At 37.3% G+C, this 20,897-nt stretch overlaps 1 protein-coding gene across 10 annotated transcripts in view; it reads left to right on the top strand.

Moving 5' to 3' along the window:
- Positions 1 to 20,897, top strand: part of CDC42BPA (CDC42 binding protein kinase alpha) — a 338,932-nt gene that overhangs the window by 232,677 nt on the left and 85,358 nt on the right. For all 10 annotated transcript variants that reach the window (XM_035011000.1, XM_035011004.1, XM_035011008.1 and 7 more), the window contains 3 exons: positions 1,200 to 1,447; positions 9,776 to 9,881; positions 19,632 to 19,756. In XM_035011000.1, coding sequence (XP_034866891.1) covers positions 1,200 to 1,447; positions 9,776 to 9,881; positions 19,632 to 19,756 — 479 coding nt within the window. The remainder of the gene's footprint in view (positions 1 to 1,199; positions 1,448 to 9,775; positions 9,882 to 19,631; positions 19,757 to 20,897) is intronic.

Genomic DNA, 20,897 nt, shown 5'->3' on the forward strand with positions numbered 1-20,897 from the left:
CAATTTAGGCCTCATTTTTGTGGAGATGCATGGAGCCAGAGTCGGACTGGCTGTGGCTCTTCCCAGTTCGGCCGAGCGTTGCAAGACAGGCTGTCTCCAAAATGCTGGATGGTCCGAGTCTTGCGTGCAGTAGGTGCTCCATCAGTAGTGCTTTAGTAAATGGTTAAATAGTACAGTGGATACCCCAGAGACAGTTCTCCAGACCAATTGATGTCTCTGGGTTCTTTTTTTTTTTTTTTAAGTATGTACCTCAAATGTGAAGAAGTGAGCATAGTTTTCTTTCAGCTTTAAATCAACTTCTGTTAACAGTTTTTCAGCCCTTATTACTGTTGTCAAAAAAGGACACAGTGTCCTCCAGAACATGATTCATTATATCACTAAACATAAACCCAGGTTCTTTGGTTTTTAAAAATTTATCCTTGACCCCCTGGGAAAATAGCATATAGCAAAGTAATGGAAAAGTTCCAAAGCTCAGGAGGTCTTACAGGCATAATCTCTGTATGTTTCTATTCACCCTTTAGCCACAGTCTGGAAGAAGCTTTGGACTTTGTGTTTTCCTTGCACCTTATTACTGAGAATATATTTCATTCAAATTTCTAAGAAGTTGGCTTTCAACTAAATTTCTTGTGTCTAATGCCCTACCTAAATGTCAAGAAACCTATCATTTTTTTCTAGTGGTTGTGAAAATGTTTGATTAGACCTTTGTCTTTCTCCCTAGACCATTGGAGAAGCCCCCTCTCTTTCCTTTTTGTACATTCTAGCTCTGTCATTCCCTAGCCCCATTTAATCTTCTAAAGACACAAGCATACTTATAATCCTTTATTGGTTCCACATCAGAAATAGGTTGCAGTTAGATTTTTCTCTCACTCCATACACCAACAATAATTGTGTTTACTTTAGAATTTAAATATAAACAAATAATTATGTAACTATGAGCAGAAATTACAGATAAATATATAATCTTAGTGTAAAGAAGGCTATAAAACACAACACAATAACAGAATACATACTGAGAAAAGTATTTGCAACATGTGGCCGACAAAAGGTGAATATCCTTAATAAAGAAATATTGTTTATGTGGTAATATACAAAAATAATATTCAGTTATATGAACAGTTCTTTATATTATAGAAAGAAGTTATTATTTGATATTTTATTATTCTTATAGATGAACCAATTTTTTGTTATTACTTCTGTAGCAAAAACAAATTAGTTACTCGCCAGGACTGTGCAGCATAGAACATCAGCAAGAGATAACCAAACTAAAGACTGATTTAGAAAAGAAAAGTATCTTTTATGAAGAAGAATTGTCTAAAAGAGAAGGAATACATGCAAATGAAATTAAAAATCTGAAGAAAGAACTTCATGATTCAGAAGGCCAGCAACTTGCTCTCAACAAGGAAATTATGATTTTGAAAGACAAATTGGAAAAAAACAGGAGAGAGAGGTAAGAATCAAGTTATTAATATTATAATTATTAATTTATTATAATATTTTTATAATATAATATTATAATTATTAAGTTATTAATAAAATATTAATAAATATTTCCTGAATGCCTATTATGTGTCAGGGGTTGGAGATACATGGGCAGTCCACATATCCCAGTTCTACAGAGCCCAAAGTCAAGATCAGTAAATAGGAAATTATACTACAGCATGACAGGCAAGCACACGGGATAGTATAAGTGCAGACAAAATGCAGGAGCTCCCATAGACGAGGCACAAAGGATAACTTTGGTATGTCTGGGTTTTTTGGACAAAATTATGTCTAAGTTAAGACCAAAGAGATAAATTATCTAACTGTGGAAGAGTGTCCAGATAGACGTAGCAGAATGTGCTAGGATGGAGAGGAAAAGAGGGGAGCATGGCACATTCAGAGACTAGGCTGTCCTGATGGTGAAGCCATAGAGGCCAGGTGAGAGGGTGAGAAGTGGGTCTGCAGAGGGAAGTAGAGGCAAGATCATGAAGGAGGGCAAGGAGTTTGGGCGTCATCCTGAGGCCATTGAAGGCAGGTGACAGGGTGGTACTCGTGGTTTTGAAAGATCACTCTTGTTTCTGTGTGGAGCGGGACTGAGGGGGGCAGATGGCAGGTAGGAACCTGGCTGTGGGAAATGAGCAGGACTGTAGGTGCTGACCTCGAAGGTGGAGGTAAATGGGCTCAGAGCATGCTCTGAGCATGTGGGCTCAGAAGGTCCCAGACACCCAGAACCTGGATGCCATAATGGCCAGATGTGAGAAATTGCTGCTGGGACCTGGGACCTTATTTTTAGGCAGCTGAATGTATGCTATTGTCATTCTCAACTTATTTTGGAAGCCAAAATTTATTTAGTTTGGTCCATTCATTCAACAATTTTTTTAGGACCTATGGTGGGTAAAGCACTGTTATGGGCCCTGGGAACGTAGCAGTGGATAGACAAAAAAAATCTCTGTCCTGTAACTATGAGCAGAAATTACAGATAAATATATAATCCCTGGGGTGCTCCAGTCTTTAGGACTTTGGAAATGAGGAAGAAACAGCCAAGTAGACAGCCAAGAATGATAGGAAGAAGACCGGCTGATTTGGTGTCCTGGAAACCACGTGATGAAGCATATCAAAATCCTTTAGTTAGGCGAAAGACTACAAACAAAATAAGTAAAATATAGAATATATTAGGTAATGATAAATGCCAAGAACAAAAAATACAGCACAAGACAGGGCCATGAAGCATTGAGGGGGCAATTAAATTCTCTGTATAGACAGGTCTGGGGAAATTATGCTGAGAAAGTAATTGAAGTAAGGGCTAAAGAAAGTAGGGAGGCATCTCTACAGATGTAGGAGAAGAGTACACAGAGTACAGTCTGTTAAAAAAATAACGAGAAGGCAAAACTAGGGAGACAGTATAAAGATCAGTGCTTGTCGGGGCTTGGGGGAGGGTGGAGGTGTCGAGGAGGATGTCCAGGGCAGTGCAGCTACTCTGTGTGATGCTGTAATGGTGGGTGCATGTCGTTGAACATGTGTCCAAACCCTGACGTAAGCTGTGGAGTTTGAGTGATGCTGATGTGTCCACTGCAAGTTCACTGACAAAATACATGCTCCACCCTGGTGGGGGTGGTGTTGTGGGGAGGCTGTACCTGTGTTTGGGGGGCAGGGGGTATGTGGGAAATCTCTGCTATGAACCTAAAACTTTTCTAAAAAATAAAGTCTATTAAATATAATAATAAGGAGGCCAATATGGCCAAGGTAGACTTAAGGGGAAAGTATAGTAGGAGATAAGTATGAGAGGGACCCAGGCCAGATCGCACAAGGCTTTGTGACAGGTGACTTCTGGTTATTTGCTCTGAATAAAACCATTGCAGGGACGTACTGTGGGATTTTGAGTGGAAAATTGACAAATACTGGGTTGTGTTTTAACAGGGTTACTCTGACTACTGGGTTAAAAACAGTCTGACTTAGATAAGAGAAAAGCATGGAAATAATTTAGAAGGCTATCACAGTAGTCCAGGCCCAAGAGGATGGTGGGTTGGCCTATGGTAGAGGCAGAAGTGGTGGAAAGACGTTGGAATTCTGATACTCCTTAAAAGTAAAGACACTGGTCTCTGCTGGTGGACTAGATATGGAGGGAGAAAGGAAGAAGAAGAAGAAGAATCAAGGATGATACTGAGGTTTCAGGTCTTAGCAGTTAGGAGATTGTAGTTACCATTTAGAGAGGAACAGTGCGAAGGAAGCACGTTTGGGATAGGAGTATTACTGGGAGCTCATTTTAAACATGTTTGAGATGCCCACTAGACACCCACATGGAGATGTCAAGTAGGTCATTGGGTAGATCAGCCTGGATTTTAGGGCTAGAGATAAAATCCTGGGAGTAGTTTATCACTCACATGGTTTTTAAAACAGTGAGACTCTGTGAGATCACTTAGTGATTGGTAGAGATAGAAAAGAGGTTCAGCACTGAGCCCTGGGGTGCTCCAGTCTTTAGGACTTTGGAAATGAGGAAGAAACAGCCAAGTGGACAGCCAAGAATGATAGGAAGAAGACCGGCTGATTTGGTGTCCTGGAAACCACGTGATGAAGCATATCAAATCTGTCTACATGTTACGTGAGATGAGGTCTGAATCAAGTAAGATGAGGTCCAAACAATGACAGTTGAGTTTAACAATATGAGGCTTATTGGTAACTTTGATAAGAACAATCAGTGGAACAGGAGGGGCAAAAACTTGACAGTGGGATCCAAGACTTGAAGGAGAGCAGTTGGAAAACAGAATAGTGGTAGGAATCTCTTAAAAGCAAGCAGTGCTGGGGCACCTGGGTGGCTCAGTCGTTAAGCGTATGCCTTCGGCTCAGGTCGTGATCCCAGGTTCCTGGGATTGAGCCCCGCATCGGGCTCCCTGCTCAGCGGGAAGCCTGCTTCTCCCTCTCCCACCTCCCCTACTTATGTTCCCTCTCTCACTGTGTCTCTCTCTGTCAAATAAATAAAATCTTCTAAAAAAAAAAAAAGAAGATTGTGTGTGGTAACAGGACTGTGGCTGGTTGTGAGAGAACAGGTTTTTGAGGTGGTGGCGCAGCAGAAGCCAGATTTTGTGTGGTGAGGAACAGATAGGTGATGAGGAAGTGGATACAGCACACCCTGTCAAGGTTTCCAGGTGGTTCCCAGTGAACAGGAAGGCAGGGAATTGGCAAATGAAGCATGACATAGGGTTCAGGGAAGAGTGTGTTCATTTTGTTTTCATATGGAAGAGACTTCAGCTTTGTTTAGTGCTAGTAGGAAAAAACAAGAAGAGTTTTACATAGAAATTTTACTCAGTTTATTTGTGTACATATTTTTTCGAAAGGCTTCTTTGTAATTTTTCAAGTTTTTGTCATTGTTTGTTATTTGGAGTTGCTTTTGAATCAAGATGATTTTTTAAATTTTATTTAAATTCAAGTTAGTTAACATATAGTGTATCATTAGTTTCAGGGGTAAAGTTCAGTGATTCATCAGTTGTATATAACACCCAGTGCTCATTACATCACGTGCCCTCCTTCATGTCCAACACCCACTTACCCCGCCCCCCCCACCTCCCCTCCACAACCCTCAGTCTGTTTCCTATAGTTAAGAGTCTCTTGTGGTTTGTCTCCCTCTCTCTTTTCATCTTACTTTATTTTTTCTTTCATTCCCCTATGATCCTCTGTTTTGTTTTTTAAATTCCACATATGAATTAAATCATATGGTATTTGTCTTTGACTGACTTATTTTGCTTAGCATAATACATTCCAGCTCCATCCACATCGTTGCAAATGAAAGGATTTCATTTCTTTTTGATGGGTGAGTAATATTCCAGTGTATGTGTGCGTGTGTGTATATACACATCTTCTTTATCCACTCATCCATCAATGGACATCTGGGCTCTTTCCATATTTTGGCCATTATGGACATTGTTGCTGTAAACATTGGGTGCAAACATAACTAAATTTTGACTATTGATAATTTAAAAAAAATTTTTTTTTTTTTAAGATTTTATTTATTTGACACAGAGAGAAACAGAAAGCAAGCACAAACAGGGGGAATGGCAGGCAGGGGAGAAGCAGGCTCCTGGCTGAGCAAGGAGCCTGACTGGCTCAGTCAGTTAAGCAGCTGCCTTCTGCTCAGGTGGTGATCCCAGGGTTCTGGGATAATTTTTTTAAAATGACACGTTTGCCTGCACACAGGATGGTTTATTTTCCCAGAATTTATAATTTAAAATATAATTTCATTTATATTCACTAATATAGTGATGTAAGAAGTTTTTAAGATTAGGGGTGCCTGGGTGGCTCAGTCGTTAAGCGTCTGCCTTCGGCTCAGGTCATGATCCCGGGGTCCTGGGATTGAGCCCCGCATCGGGCTCCCTGCTCGGCAGGAGGCCTGCTTCTCCCTCTCCCACTCCCACTCCCCCTGCTTGTGTTCCCTCTCTCGCTGTCTCTCTCTCTCTGTCAAATAAATAAATAAAATCTTTAAAAAAAAAAAAAAAGACGTTTCTAAGATTACATTTTTAAAATCAGCCATTATTCAGGTTCTTTGTTGACTTGGAATCAATCATATGAAATTACTCAGAACAGATCCACATTGAATTTCATTTACTGCTAAGATATAAATCTCTTTAAATTTTTTTTATTGAATATAAGGTGACACACAGTGTTACCTTAGTTTCAGGTGTACAACATGGTGATTCTCTACAGGTTATGCTGTGCTCACCAGTGTAGCTACCATCTGTGACTGTATGACACCATTACAGTATCATTGACTAGATTCTCTAGGCTGTGCCTTTTATTTCTACATCTTATTCATTCCATAACTGGAAGCCTGCACCTCCTGCTCTGCTTCACCCATTTTTCCCATCCTCCACTCCCCTTCCCTTCTGGCAACCATCAGTTCTCTGTATTTATGGGTCTGATTCTGCTTTTTGTTTGTTCATTTGTTTTTTAGATTCTACATGTGAGTAAAATCATATGGTATTTGTCCTTCTAGGTCTGGCTTCTTTCACTTGGCTTAATACCCTTTAGGCCCATCCGTGTTACCACAAATGGCAACATCTCATCCCTTTTTATGGCTGTGTAATAGTCCATTGTGTATGTATATACCACATCTTCCTTATCCGTTTGCCTATTGATGGACACTTAGCTTGCTTCCATTATCTTTGCTTTGTAAATAATGCTGCAGAAAACATAAGGGTGCATATATCTTTTCAAATTAGTGTTTTCATTTTCCTCAGGTAAATACCTAATAGTGGAATAACTGGATCATTTCTATTTTTAATTTTTTGAGGCACCTTTGTACTGTTTTCCACCATGACTGCACTGGTTTGTGTTCCCACCAACAGTGCACGAGGGTTCCTTTTTTCCACATCTTTGCCATCACTTATTTCTTGTCTTTTTTATGTTAGCCATTCTGGCAAGTGTGAGGTGATATCTTATTGTGGTTTTGACTTGTATTTCCCTGATGATCAATGATGTTGAGCAACTGTTCATGTGTCTGTTGGCCGTCTGTATGTCATCTTTAGAAAAATGTCTATTCAGGTCTTCTTCCCATTTTTTAATTGGATTACTTGGGGTTTTTTGGTGTTGACTTGTATACATTCTTTGTATATTTTGGAAATTAATCCCTTATCAGATATGTCATTTGCTAATAACTTCACCCATTCAGTAGTTTGCCTTTTCATTTTGATGATGGTTTCCTGTGCAAGTTTTTTATTTTGATGTAGTCCCAACAGTTTATTTTTGCTTTTGTTTCCCTTGTCTTAGGCATATCTAAAAAAAAATATTGCTATGGCCAATGTCAAAGAAATTACTGCCTGTGTTCTTTTCTAGGAATTTTATCAGGTCTAACATTTAGATCTTTAATCCATTTTTATTTTATTTTTGTGTATGGTGTGGGAAAGTGGTCCAGTTTCATTCTTTTGCATGTGGCTGTCCAGTTTTCCCAGAACCATTTATTGAAGAGACTATCTTTTCCCCATTGTATATTCTTGCCTCCTTTCTCATATATTAATTCATCATATAAGTGTGGGTTTATTTCTGGGTTCTCTGTTCCATTGATCTTGTGTTTATTTTTGAGTCAGTACCTTACTGTTCTAATTACTACAGCTTTGTAGTATATCTTGAAATCTTGTAGTATGCCTCCAGCTTTGTTCTTGTTCCTGAAGACTGCTTTGGCTTCTTGGGGTCTTTTGTGGTGCCATACAAATATTAGTATTACATGTTCTAGTTCTGTGAAAAATGCTGTTGCTACTTTCCTGGGTATTGCACTGAATCTGTAGATTGTTTTGGCTAGTATGGGCATTTTAGCAATATTAATTCTTCCAGTCCATGTGCATAGACTGTCTTTCCATTTGTTTGTATCATCTTCAATTTCTTTCATAGTTTTTAGAGTACAGGTCTTTCACCACCTTATTTAAGTTTATTCCTAGCTATTTTATTTATTCTTTTTGGTGTGGTTGTAAATGCAGTTGTTTTCTTAATTTCTCCTTCTCCTACTTTGTTATTAGTGTATTAGTGAAATGCTACCAATTTCTGGGTATTAATTTTGTATCCTGCAACTTTACTGAATTCATTTATTTCAGTAGGTTTTTTTAGTGGAGTCTTCAGGGTGTTCTAGTTATAGTATCATGTCATCTGCAAATAGTGACAGTTTAACTTCTTCCTTACCAGTATGGATCCTCATATTCCCCCTTTTTTTCTTTGTCTGATTGCTGTGGCTACAACTTCCAGTACTATGTTGGATCGAAGTGGTAAGAGCAGACATCCTTACAGGAAAAGCTCTCAGTTTTTCCCCATTATGGAGGATGTTTGCTGTGGCCTGGACTTTTATTTTGGGGAAGAGTTTTGATTACCGATTAAATTTTTTTACTAGTAATTGGTCTGTTCAGATTTTTTGTTTCTTCCTAATTCAATTTGGAAGATAGTGTGTTTCTGGGAATTTATCCATTTCTTCTAGTTTTTCCAATTTGTTGGCATACATTTTTCATAGTATTCTCTTATTCTTTGTATTTCTGTGGTATCAGTTCTCTTTTGTTTCTGATTTTATGTATTTGAGTCTTTTTTCTTGATGAGTCTGGGTAAGGGTTTATCAGTTTTGTTTATCTTTTCAAAGAACCAGTTCTTGGTTTCATTATGGGTTTTTTCTCTTTTAATCTCTATTTCATGTATGTCTGCTCTGATCTTTATTATTTCCTTTCTTCTACTCACCTTGGATTTTGTCTTTTTTTTTCCTCTCATTTAGGTATAAAGTTAGATTGTTTTTTTGAGCTTCTTATTTCTTGAGTTGGCCTGTATCACTGGATATTTCCCTCTTAGAACTGCTTTTGCTGTGTCAGAGATTTTGGACCACTGTGTTTTCATTTTCATTTCTCTCCATGTATTTTTTTTTTTATTTCTTTGATTTCTTCATTGACCCATTGGTTGTTTAGAATATAAGCCTCTTCATCTGCATTTCAGCTCAGTGTTTGAAAACTGATTCCCCTTTCTCCCTTAGGTGGTTTCCAAAAAGTCTGTTTAGCACTATGTTTACCTCTAAGGATGAGTCAGTTGTGTCTCTCAGAACTATCATTTTAAATAAGTTTTTTTTTTCTTTTTTTCTTTTTTTTAAGATTTTATTTATTTATTTGACAGAGAAAGACACAGCGAGAGAGGGAACACAAACGGGGAGTGGGGGAGGGAGAAGCAGACTCCCCGCCGAGCAGGGAGCCCGATGCGGGACTCGATCCCGAGACTCCAGGATCATGACCCGAGCCAAAGGCAGTTGCCCAACCAACTGAGCCACCCAGGCGCCCCTTAAATAAGTTTTATAATATTAAATTTGTTGTGTATGTATGCATATGTGTGTAGGTAGGTACCTAGGTAAGAAGAAAAGGAAGGTCTGAATATATTGAGAGAACTATTGGAAATTTCACTGAAGGTTTGCTAGAAATCTTGAACTGAGTATAAGGAATCATGCTGGGGCCCATGTATCCCCCTCTTTCCCTAACCTCTTCATTTTCCCATACTTTCTGGTACATATGCAACCAAATAAGGTGAGCACAATCATGAAGTCTACAAATCACAGATGTCTTCTCAGATTTTCAAATGAAAAACAAAGTAGATGTTGTTAGGCAGACAAGTCTATTAATTAAAAGAGAATGATTGTGACTTTTAATTTTAAGGGGGAAGATAGGGATTTGGCACATTTAACATATGTGACCTTTCAGAATAAAAGCATATGGTACAGTAGCCAGTCGGGGATACCATTATTTTAACTTTAATTCCATTCCTTTTTTTCCCCCTCTTATGTTTCAAATTGTGTTAGTCAAAGTGAAAGGGAAGAATTTGAAAATGAGTTCAAACAACAGTATGAACGAGAAAAAGTATTATTAACTGAAGAAAATAAAAAACTGACAAGTGAACTTGATAAGGTGAGTGATACAATCTAATTTGTATTCCCTGAGCATATGCTAGATGTTCAGCACTGTGATAGAAATTGTAGAAATAATTTTATGTTTGATGCACAGTTTGTGTTTACTATTCCTCCTTATATACAAGGATTACCTAGATGGTATAGGCAAGTTTTCATTACACCAGTCTGTATAGGAGTTCTGAGGAGAGGGTTTTACTTATCTCATCTTATTCTTTGTCCCATTTATTTTTTGACCCTCTATTCTTTATTTCACTTTCCATCTATTCTCTTTTTCACTCTTTCCTGTCATACTTAGCACTTACTCTTTCATGGCTGTTGGAGTTAAGCTGGCCATTGGCAAGAGCAGGAATATTTAGGCCAAACTGGAGAACTTTTGACAACTATAATGTCCTATTCATGGTGGAAAACTGCGAGTAACTAGAAATAATATCATTGGTAGGTAGGAATCCAGGGAAACCAGCTCTGCCTAAACTGCTGTAGCTTGAGTAAAGAGCAGAACCATAGATTAAACTTAGACTCAGCCAGATTTGTGAACAAAATGTCAAATACTTAAAAGGAATGTTTTTCTGTTTAGTAGCTGAGATTTCTTGAACCGCCATTATTCTGCATTTCTTTTGTCAGTTCTTAACAAACAGTTGTAAAAATCCTAATATTATCCAGACGTTTTAATAATCTTATTTATATTTAATTAAGAACATTTGGGTAATTGTGTTTTATAATGATTTCTAGGACTTTCCTCCAGTAAAAGTATTTTGTTCAGTTATTAGTTATTCTAATAACAGATTGAAATACCATGACTAAATAGTCATAAAAGAGAGACTTTTTATTGTCTCTCAGTTTTCCCTTGTGTTCCATGCATCTTTCACTACTTTCCTCATGACTGTTAGGTTCTTTACACATTTAATAATGACTTTGCTTGTTTGCTTGAAAACTATTTGAGAAACAATTCCATTTGTCCATTTTGTAAAGTCTTATGGAGCTGATGTACACAGACACTGTGGGAAGTGGCCAGAGATAGTAAGTAGTATGAATGTTTTGTTTAAAGTACGAAGAGTATATGAAGGTGATTGTGTAACTCTTAGTTATTTCCACTAAAATAAAACTAACAGTATTTGAATTTTATCCAAATAGGTCACATAATTTTTATTTCATGTGTTTAACTAATATGACTATAAAATTAAACATTATTTCTGTCTATTAGAATTTAAGATTCTGTTAAGAGTTACCTTGATGTAAGAAATGCAGTTAAACTCTAGAAGGCCTCTGCATGTAGTTTCTAAACAAATTACCTAGTAAAAAATGTATATAGTTCAAGAAAAATTATATTAAATAATAATCAAATTGAATGTAGATCAAATCTTGTATTCACCCCTTGGTTTTATTTCATTAGTAACCATAAAGTTCTGCCGAGTTTTCCAGAAATACATATTTAGAGATAATTTGTAAGCAAAACTCTTTTTGATTCTGATGAGATGCAAAGGATAAAAATAAAAGCCTGTCTCCTAAGTTAATAAAAGTAGAACATTACCTTTTCTTACTACATTGAAAGGTATGATGAAGGATGAGTAGAACTTTGAGAAAAAATTTGTATGGTGGGCAAATATTTAATGACAAATGATAACAAGGAAATATTTATTCCTGGAGAAATAGAGATGGATCTGGGTTCTGCTACCTTTTAAGCCTCTTCCCTATATTTATTCCTTTTACAGCATTTGCTTCTCTTCCTCCTTAACTCTCAGTTCACCTTAACTGAGCATCTTCATTGTTTCTTTCTGTTCAATCATTTTCTGGTTTGGTTTGAACTGTGTTTTTTCACCAAGAGGGATAACCAAAGAATACTTTTGCCATTGCTCTACCAGCTCTTCTGTCTGGAACCTGAGCAGAGAGCTGAATTTCTTCTCAGCAGAACTTCTGGCATAGAAGCCAGAAAACAACTATTAGGTTAATTTTGAAATTTATTTAATTAATACTATGAATAGATTCTCACATTCACATTTTTTTATTATGTTCAATTAGCCAACATTTTTAAACTCCACAAATTAAAATTTAAAAGGAAATTAAAAAGGGGTGCCTGGGTGACTCAATCAGTTAAGTGTAGAACTCTTGATTTCAGCTCAGGTCATGATCTCAGGGTTGTGAGATCAAGCCCCCAACTCAGGTGCAATGCTAGGCATGGAGCCTGCTTGGGATTCTCTCTCTCTCACTCTGCCCCTCCCTCCACACCTCCACACCTCCACCCACCACTCATGCTCGCTCTCTCAAAAAAAAAAAAAAGAAATCGAAAAAAAGTTTGTTGATATTTTCAGAAGTCTGGTAAGTTTCTTTTATTTTTTTAGAGAGAGAGAGCACTCTCTCTAAAATGAGAGAGTGGGGAGTGGAGGGGGAGTGAGGGGCAGAGGGAGAGAATCTTAAGCAGTCTCCAAGCCCAGCCCAGAGCCCCACGGGGTGGGGCTTGATCTCATGACCCTGAGATTGTGATCTGAGCCAAAATGAAGAGTTGGACGCTTAACTGACTGATCCACCCAGGCACCCCTGTTAAGTTTCACTTTTTATTAAAAGATAACTTACTGCAAATAAAATTAGCCATGTATGTTAGAGAAAGTAAATGGCTTCCCATAAGGAAAAGTATTATTTGTATCTTGTTCTTAAATTATTATTTTACAAAAAAGCAAAATTACAAAAATTACATAAAAGTTACCCATGATCTCATTACCACAAAACAACGATTTTAATTTTATGTGTTCCTTTCCAGGTTTTGTTTGTATAAATATTATTACGTAGGTGCAGTCATACGTGCATTCCCTTTTCTAATATGCCTTTCACTTAAAATGTCATGAGCATGTTTCCATATTCTATACGATACTACTATTCCATACTATACGCCAGATATGTCAAGGTACAAATAGCAAAACCTGATTCTCATTCCCAAACAAGCAAAATGAACTAATACTTGGCTAGAATTTACGAGGGCAGGCCCTCTTCTGAGTTACTTTATATAAATCATTTAATCCTCACAAAAACTCTGTGAGGTGTTCCCTATTACTCTTGCCATCTTGTAGATGAGACTGAGGCAGAGGGGGATGAGACTCCTTTCCTAATCAGAGAACTAGGAAGTGGCCAGATGAAATTTGAATACAGGCAGTCTGGCTCCAGAGTCCATGCTTTTATTCAGTAATAATGAAAAGATTAGCATTTCTCTAATACTGAACAAGTCTACTTAAAACTACTTGTAATTGGGCGCCTGGGTGGCTCAGTTGGTTAAGCGACTGCCTTCGGCTCAGGTCATGATCCTGGAGTCCCTGGATCGAGTCCCGCATCGGGCTCCCTGCTCGGCAGGGAGTCTGCTTCTCCCTCTGACCCTCCCCCCTCTCATGCTCTCTCTATCTCATTCTCTCTCTCAAATAAATAAATAAAATCTTTAAAAAAAAAAAAAACTACTTGTAACTATTGTAACACGGCCTTGCAAAATCTGTGTTTCCTCTCCTTCCTGCAGATGTCTAGCTGACCTCACTCACAAATTAGTTGGGAGGGCTGTCAAAAGCAATCATAATAAAAAACAATGTGTTGTAGGAATTAGTGAAGACATTCATCTGCAAAAAATTTTTTTCAAAAACAGCCAGTAAACTTCTTTCTATGCTAACATGAAGAGATTGATGAATCCTCTCAAGAAAAAAAAATTTTTTCAAAGTGGACCCCATTGTCAAAAACAACCATTTTGGAGCTCTGGGAATTAACCAGAGGAAGACCACTACAAAACACTGATGAGATAAATGAAGGAATATCTAAACAAATGGAGAGATGTACCCTGTTAATGGATTGAAAGACTTGGAATTGTTAGGACCTCAGTTCTCCTCTAATGTATAAATTCAGGGAAATCCCTATCCAAATTCTGGTAGGCTCTGGAATTGAGAAGCTCATCCTTAAATTTATTTGGGAATACAAAAGACCTATAATAGCCTTGTGCAACAAAAATTGGAGGATTTAGCTGACAGTCTTTGGAAACTTACTAGTAGTATTGGCATGATGGAACCATAGATTAATGGTCTAAAAATAAGCCCTCATATTTATGGCCAATTGATTTTCAGCAAAAGTGCCAATGCAATTCAAAGGGAGAAGGATAATCTTTTCAACAAATTGTGCTGGAACACTTGGATATCCATTTGCAAAAAAATTAAATTCTTATGCCATATAAAAACATTAACTCAAAGTGGATCATAAACTGAAATGTGAGCGATAATCATAGGAGAAAATCTTCATGATTTAGGGTTAGTCGAAAATTTCATAGATATAAATTAAAAGTACAACCCATGAGAGAAAAATAATGATAAATTGTACTTCATCACACCTAAAGACAACATTAAGAAAACTAAAAGACATACACAGATGAGGAGGAAACATTTGCAAATCACTTACCTGATAAGAAACATATTTAAAATATAGAAAGAACTTAAAACTCAAGAATAAGAAATAATGCAAACAACCCAGTGAAAAATTGGGGGAAAAATTTGAGTAGACATTTCATGAAAGAGATATGAATGACAAGCATGTAAAAAGATGTTCAATGTCATTAGGAAGATGTGAACTTAAAACCACAGTTATGTACTGCTGTACACCCTCAAGAACAAGTGGAATCAGTAAGAGTGACCATACCAACTTTTGGCAAGGATATGGCAGAACTAGAACTCCTGTACTGCTTGTAGGAGCATCTGGTGGTGGTATAACCACTTCAGTAAATAGTTTCAAAGGTTCTCAAAAAGTTAAGCATACCCTTACCATGTGACCCAGAAATTCTTGTAGATATTTAAGAGAACTGAAAACACAGTCCTCTTAAAAACTTGTGTATGAATGTTCATAGCATCATTATTCACAATAACAAACAACTGGGAACAGTACCAATGCTATCAGCTAGTGAACAAGCAAATGAAATTTACTATTATCCATATAATAGAATACTACTCAGCTGGAAAAAGGAGTGAATTTCTGATACATGCAATACTGTGGTTGAATCTCAATATTGTGATGAGTGAAAGACAAACTCTACGTGTTGTAGGATTTCATTGATATTAAATTTCTTGGAAAAGCCAAAGTATAGAAACAGAAAACAGATCAGCAATGCCTGGAACTCAGGTTGAAGCCAGGACTGACTGCAAACCAGCAGTGGGGAAATTTCTCCTGTACCAAAACTGGATTGTGGTGATTGTTGCACAGCTGTATAAATTTATTATTAAATGTTTAAAGCCAAACTGTGGATAGAGCCGAGATGCCCTTCAACAGATGAATGGATAAAGAAGATGTGGTCCATATATACAATGCAATATTATTCAGCCATCAGAAATGATGAATACCCAACTTTCATATCAACATGGATGGGACTGGAGGAGATTATGCTAAGTGAAATAAGTCAAGCAGAGAAAGTCAATTACCAAATGGTTTCACTTACTTGTAGAACATGAGGAATAGCATGGAGGACCTTAGGAGAAGGGAGGGGAAAATGAAGGGGGGGGGACATCGGAGGGTGAGATGAACCATGAGAGACTATGGACTCTGAGAAACAAACTGAAGGTTTTAGAGGAGAGTGGGGTGGGGGGATGGGTTAGCCTGGTGATGGGTATTAAGGAGGGCATGTATTGCATGGAGCACTGGGTGTTCAAAAATAATCATGGAATACTACATCAAAAACTAATGATGTACTTTATGGGGACTAACATAACATAATAAAATTAAATTAAATTAAAAATAAATAAATTTATTAAAAATCCATGAACCATACACTTGTAATGAATAAATTTTATTGTATGTAAATTATACCTCAGTAAATCTGTAAAAAGAAAATAGCTGGTAAAGTACATTTTCAGAGGTAAGTGGCACACCTTGAGGTACAGAACTTCAATCCCTTATTCTCAATGGACAAGTAAGGGTGTATGTTGGCATCAATAGCTTCTCTGGACCCCATTGCCTTCTGAGAAGACAGTGAGGTTGGAGGTAGGGTAAACAGGGAATTACAGCTGTGCTCCTTTGGTAGAAGGAAAGAAAGAAAACTGCATTGTGACTTGTGCCAAAACTGTCTATGTCTCACAGAAGTACAGGCCAAAAACACATGAGAACAACCCTAGGTCACTAGGAGGATTCCTGATCAATTTAAATGAGGGAATTGGCACACTGTGACCTGAGCCAGATCTGACTCTCAGACTAAGGCCCATGAACTAAGAAGAATTTTTACATAACTTCTAAGTAAGTTTTTGTGAGAAGAACAAGATGTGATGGAGGCCATGTGTGTCCCACAAAGACAAAAATATGTACTATCTAATTCTTTATTGGAAAGTTTGCAGATCCCTGACTTAGAACATGGCTTTAGCCTGTATTAGAAACTGAACCAAATATACGCGCACACACACACACACATATATATACACACACACACATGTATGTGTAAAGACATTTATTGTAAGGAATTTGCTCACCTGATTATGGAGTCTGACAAGTCCCAAGAGCTGTAGTTTGCAGTCTGGAGACCCAAGAGAGCCTATGATATAGTTTCAGTCCATGTCCAAAGGGCTTGAGATTCAGGAAGAACTGCTGTTTCCATAAGAGTCCAAAAGCAGGAAAAACTAACCTCCCAGCTTGAAGGAATTTAGGCAGGAGAAGTTCCCTCCAATTCATCCTACTCCCTAGGGTCAGCCTTTTTGTTCTGCAGGCCTTTAGCTGATTGGTTGGGCCCACTGTGTTAGGGAGGGCAATCTGCTTTATTCAGTCTCCTGATTCAGATGTTAATTTCATCCAGAGACACCTTGACAGACATACCCGGAGTAATGTTTGATCATGCTTGTTGGCACCCTAAGACCCAGTCAAGTTAACACGGAAAATTAACTATCACTTGGCCTCTCATCCCCACAAACTTGTAAATAGCTCTTCTAGGAAAAACTTGCCTTCTTCAGGTTGAGTAATCAAAAAGAAACGAACACAGGAACACAGTATTTCTATAAACATACCAAAAAACAAGAAAGGAATAGTAATAACTAATGCAGATTGAGACCATTTATCAGAAAAACTATAGCCATGAAATGAAAATTGAATGCAAATATTTTATCATACATTTTTTAAAACTTACTAAAGCAGGAACTTTCGCTTCTATGGCAGATTAGTTTACCTCATACCCACCACCTCACCAAGAGCTGGATTTTTAAAAAAATTGTCTTAATATGGTGGGACTATTTCCTACAGCATTTATCTGCAGGAAGGCATTGGAGAGATAAGGCAGCCGTCATCACTGACCAAGATCCTATAAAGGAGTAGTGTAGAGAGATGAGCCCAGCACTCAATGCCGCTTTTCCCCTTGAGGCATTTGCTGATATGAAAGCAGTAGCTGAGGATCCAGGAAGCTGAGCACAGTGTTCCACAGTCCCACAAGTTTGAAGAGATGAATACAAACTTTCAGTTGGACTCATTGAAAGACTACATTTTAGGAATAAGAGTGAACCAGAAAGAGATGAGACCTCTCGCTGACTGAAACCTAGCCTCCAAGTAACTCAATACCTGACCTATCTTGAATCTAAATGCCTGCCAGAAGTAAAGGTAAATACTCTCTGGAGGAAGATACTATATACAGATCCTCAAGTTACCTCTAAAATGTTTATGCAAAATGTGTGGCATACATTAAAACAATTACCATGCATACCAAGAGATACAACTAAATCACTGAAAACCAAGAGTAAAAATAAAATAGCAAAAACAAAATAAGGAAAGAAAAAAAACAAAAAACAGAAAACTAGGCAGTCTGTATAAGCAAGCCCACAGGGATTCCCATCAGAATTTCCATAAATGAAATTTTATAATAACTGTATGATAGAAAATTTAAGACATGAAGAATTTCAGCAGCCAACTGGAGTATATACAAAAGAGTCAAATAGAACTTCTAGGAGTAAAAACTAAAATAACCAAAATACTGAATAGATTTTAACAGCAGACTGGAAAGAGCTGAAGAAAAGAGTATATAAATAATAAAATATCCATCTAAAGTATGGGTAGAGATTAATTAAAAGGATGGAAATACATAAAAGAGGACAGAGACCAAGGGGATGTGATGAAAAGATCTTATGTACAAATACTTGCTCTCCCAGGTGGAGAGGATCAAGAGACTGTGGCAGAAGCAGTATTTGAGGAATTAATGGCCCATAATTTTCCAAAACTTATGAGAAACATTTAGGTACAAAATCAGGAAATGCCACGAACCCTAAAGGTGACAAATAGAAATTAAATCCCACTTAGGGACATCATAGAAAAACTGCTGAAAACCAGCAACCAAGGAGAATCCTAAAAGCAACCAGAGAAGAAAGTCACATTATATTCAAATGAGCAAAAGTTAAACTGAAAGTTAACTTCCCAACAGAAAAAAATGGATTTCCAAAAAGGAATCAAAACGGGGAATAAAAAGGAATGCCATTTTCAAAGTGCTAGAGGAGGATAATTGCCAACCTGGAATGTCCTATATGGCAAAAAACGTCTTTCAGAAATGAAAGCAGAAATCGAGACTATAGAAAACTCTGCAGGACAAACCTGTTTTCTTCAACAGATAAATTACAAGAAAAATAAAAGTGCTGGAGGGGAACTGCTATGGACAGAATGCTTGTGGCCCTCCAAAATTCACATGTTGAAACCTACCCCCCAGTGTGATTGTAGGAGGAGGTGCTGCCTTTGGGAGGTGATTAGGTTGTGAGGTGGCACCCTCATGGTGGTATTATCCTTATGAAAGCAACCCTGGAGAGCCCACTCACACCTCCCACCCTCTGAGGGTGGCAGCCAGAAGACAGCCATCTATGAACCAAGAGCAGATCTCACCAGACACTGAATCTGCTGGCACTTTGATCTTGGACTCTCTAGCATCCAGACTGTGAGAAATAAATGTTTCGTACTTAAATTACCCAGTCTCTGGTAGTCTAGTATAGGGGCCTGAATGGACTAAGAGCCTATAAATAAAAGAGACTTAAAAGATATAGGAACCATTAAGCTGTGGTTACTTGTTGGTATCACAATTCAATTTAATAAACTGTTAAGCTTTTTGATATTTTGAGATACCTGGAAATTTGAACAGTTACTACCTATGTGATGATATAAGGAAACTTATTAAATTTTTTTAAGTATGATAATGTTATCTTTTGAAAGAGAGCCTTATTTGCAGGAGATATACACAGAAATATATATGGGTAAAATTATAGATGTCTGGTATTCACTTAGGAATAATTCAGGAGGAAGAGGTAAGAAGACAGGATACAAATGCAATGACTGGTATTGAAATGGTAATTATTGAAGTAGGCTGTGGGCTCATGGGAATTAACTTATACTGTCCATTTTTGCATATACTTGAAATACTTTGTAAGATTTTATTTTAAAAAGATGACATGGAGACATTTACAACCCCCCCCCCCAATAAAACCAAAACAAACAAAAAAACAAAAAACGAGAGATGTTGTTACCAGTAGAACCTGAGGAGTTTTCAGGCAACTGGAGAATGTTCACAAATGGAAGCAATTCAGTGTGGGAGTAAGGGAAAGCAAAGGCAGAGGAGAAATCAGAATACTTGATGTTTCCAAAGTCAGTGACCAGAAGGGTATATAATAAGAAGAAATCAGGAAGACAAGCATTTTTTAGTGGAATATGGTAAGTAATCAGCTCTAACAAGCGGCATCTGAGCACCTTGCATTCCTGTTCCTAAAAGTCACATGTCTTTAAGTGTCTTAAAACTGCTTTTCAGCTCACCACTTTGTATGAGAACTTAAGTATGCGCAACCAGCAGTTAGAAGAAGAGGTAAAAGACCTAGCAGACAAGAAAGAATCAGTTGCACATTGGGAAGCCCAAATCACAGAAATAATTCAGTGGTGAGTACTCTTTTTAAATGTATTTTTGTGGGTGATTTGAACATGTGGCCAAGTTTGCGTGAATTCCAGAAGGCTACAACATGTTTTTTTTTTCTTACTTTTTTGCTTTGAAAAAATAAGTTTCCCTTAAGAACAGTATTTTATTACTGACCTGTTATTTATTACTGATCTGCGTCCTTCTATATTTTCTCTTATGTTCCTCTTTTCCCCAACTGCAGCAAGTATCCTGTGTCAGATTTCCACAGCTTCACTGAAAGCTGTTATTTCTAAGAAAAGGTTATTTTAAGACAGTTGGTCCTTAAAGAACTGAAGAAACTCATTCACTAGCTATAAGTTCCTTTCTAAGACCAAAATTGCTGTATTTATGATTATTTTAAGAAACAGCCTGGAGAAAAATTTTGAACCTAAAGATGTGCTATCATTTTCTTTCATAATTACAACAGATGTACATGTCATCATAAAAACTTACATGATTATAGCTTCATTTTATTAACTAGTCTTTAAGCTCTTAGGATTCAATGTAGAATGAATTACCTTAGTAACTTTACACATTATTTATTTCATTAAGTATTTCTGGCATTTATAAAAATGTGTATATTTTTATAAAACATGAAGAAAGTTGAATCCAACAGGGACTTTATTTTCTTTGTTTGTTTTTTAAAGATTTTATTTATTTGTTTGACAGAGAGAGACACAGCAAGAGAGGGAACACAAGCAGGGGGAGTGGGAGAGGGAGAAGCAGGCTTTCCCACGGAGCAGGGAGCCCGATGTAGGGCTCGATCCCAGGACCCTGGGATCATGACCTGAGCTGAAGGCAGACACTTAATGACTGAGCCACCCAGGCGCCCCCAGGGACTTTATTTTCTAAGGAAAACATATTTTCTAAATTTTTATATTTACTTTTCAACTTTTTGGCACATCATGTATGTTTAATTTATATGAAAACTAGTTTCTTTATGGATCTATAGACCAATCGTTTGGTGGGAATTTTAGTTTCTTGTATTCTTATTTTGGTTCTTTAAGCATTTTTTCCATTTTCCTACTTATTGCAGATTAATACCCTCCATCTTAAATCAGAAGTGGATAAACACTCTTTTTAAGTGTTCTTACCCAAATGACTCAAGTATTTTGATTATAGACT

This window comes from Mirounga leonina, unplaced genomic scaffold (assembly GCF_011800145.1).
Source record: "Mirounga leonina isolate KUSES-001 unplaced genomic scaffold, KU_Mleo_1.0 Mir_154, whole genome shotgun sequence".
Taxonomy (NCBI): domain Eukaryota; kingdom Metazoa; phylum Chordata; class Mammalia; order Carnivora; family Phocidae; genus Mirounga; species Mirounga leonina.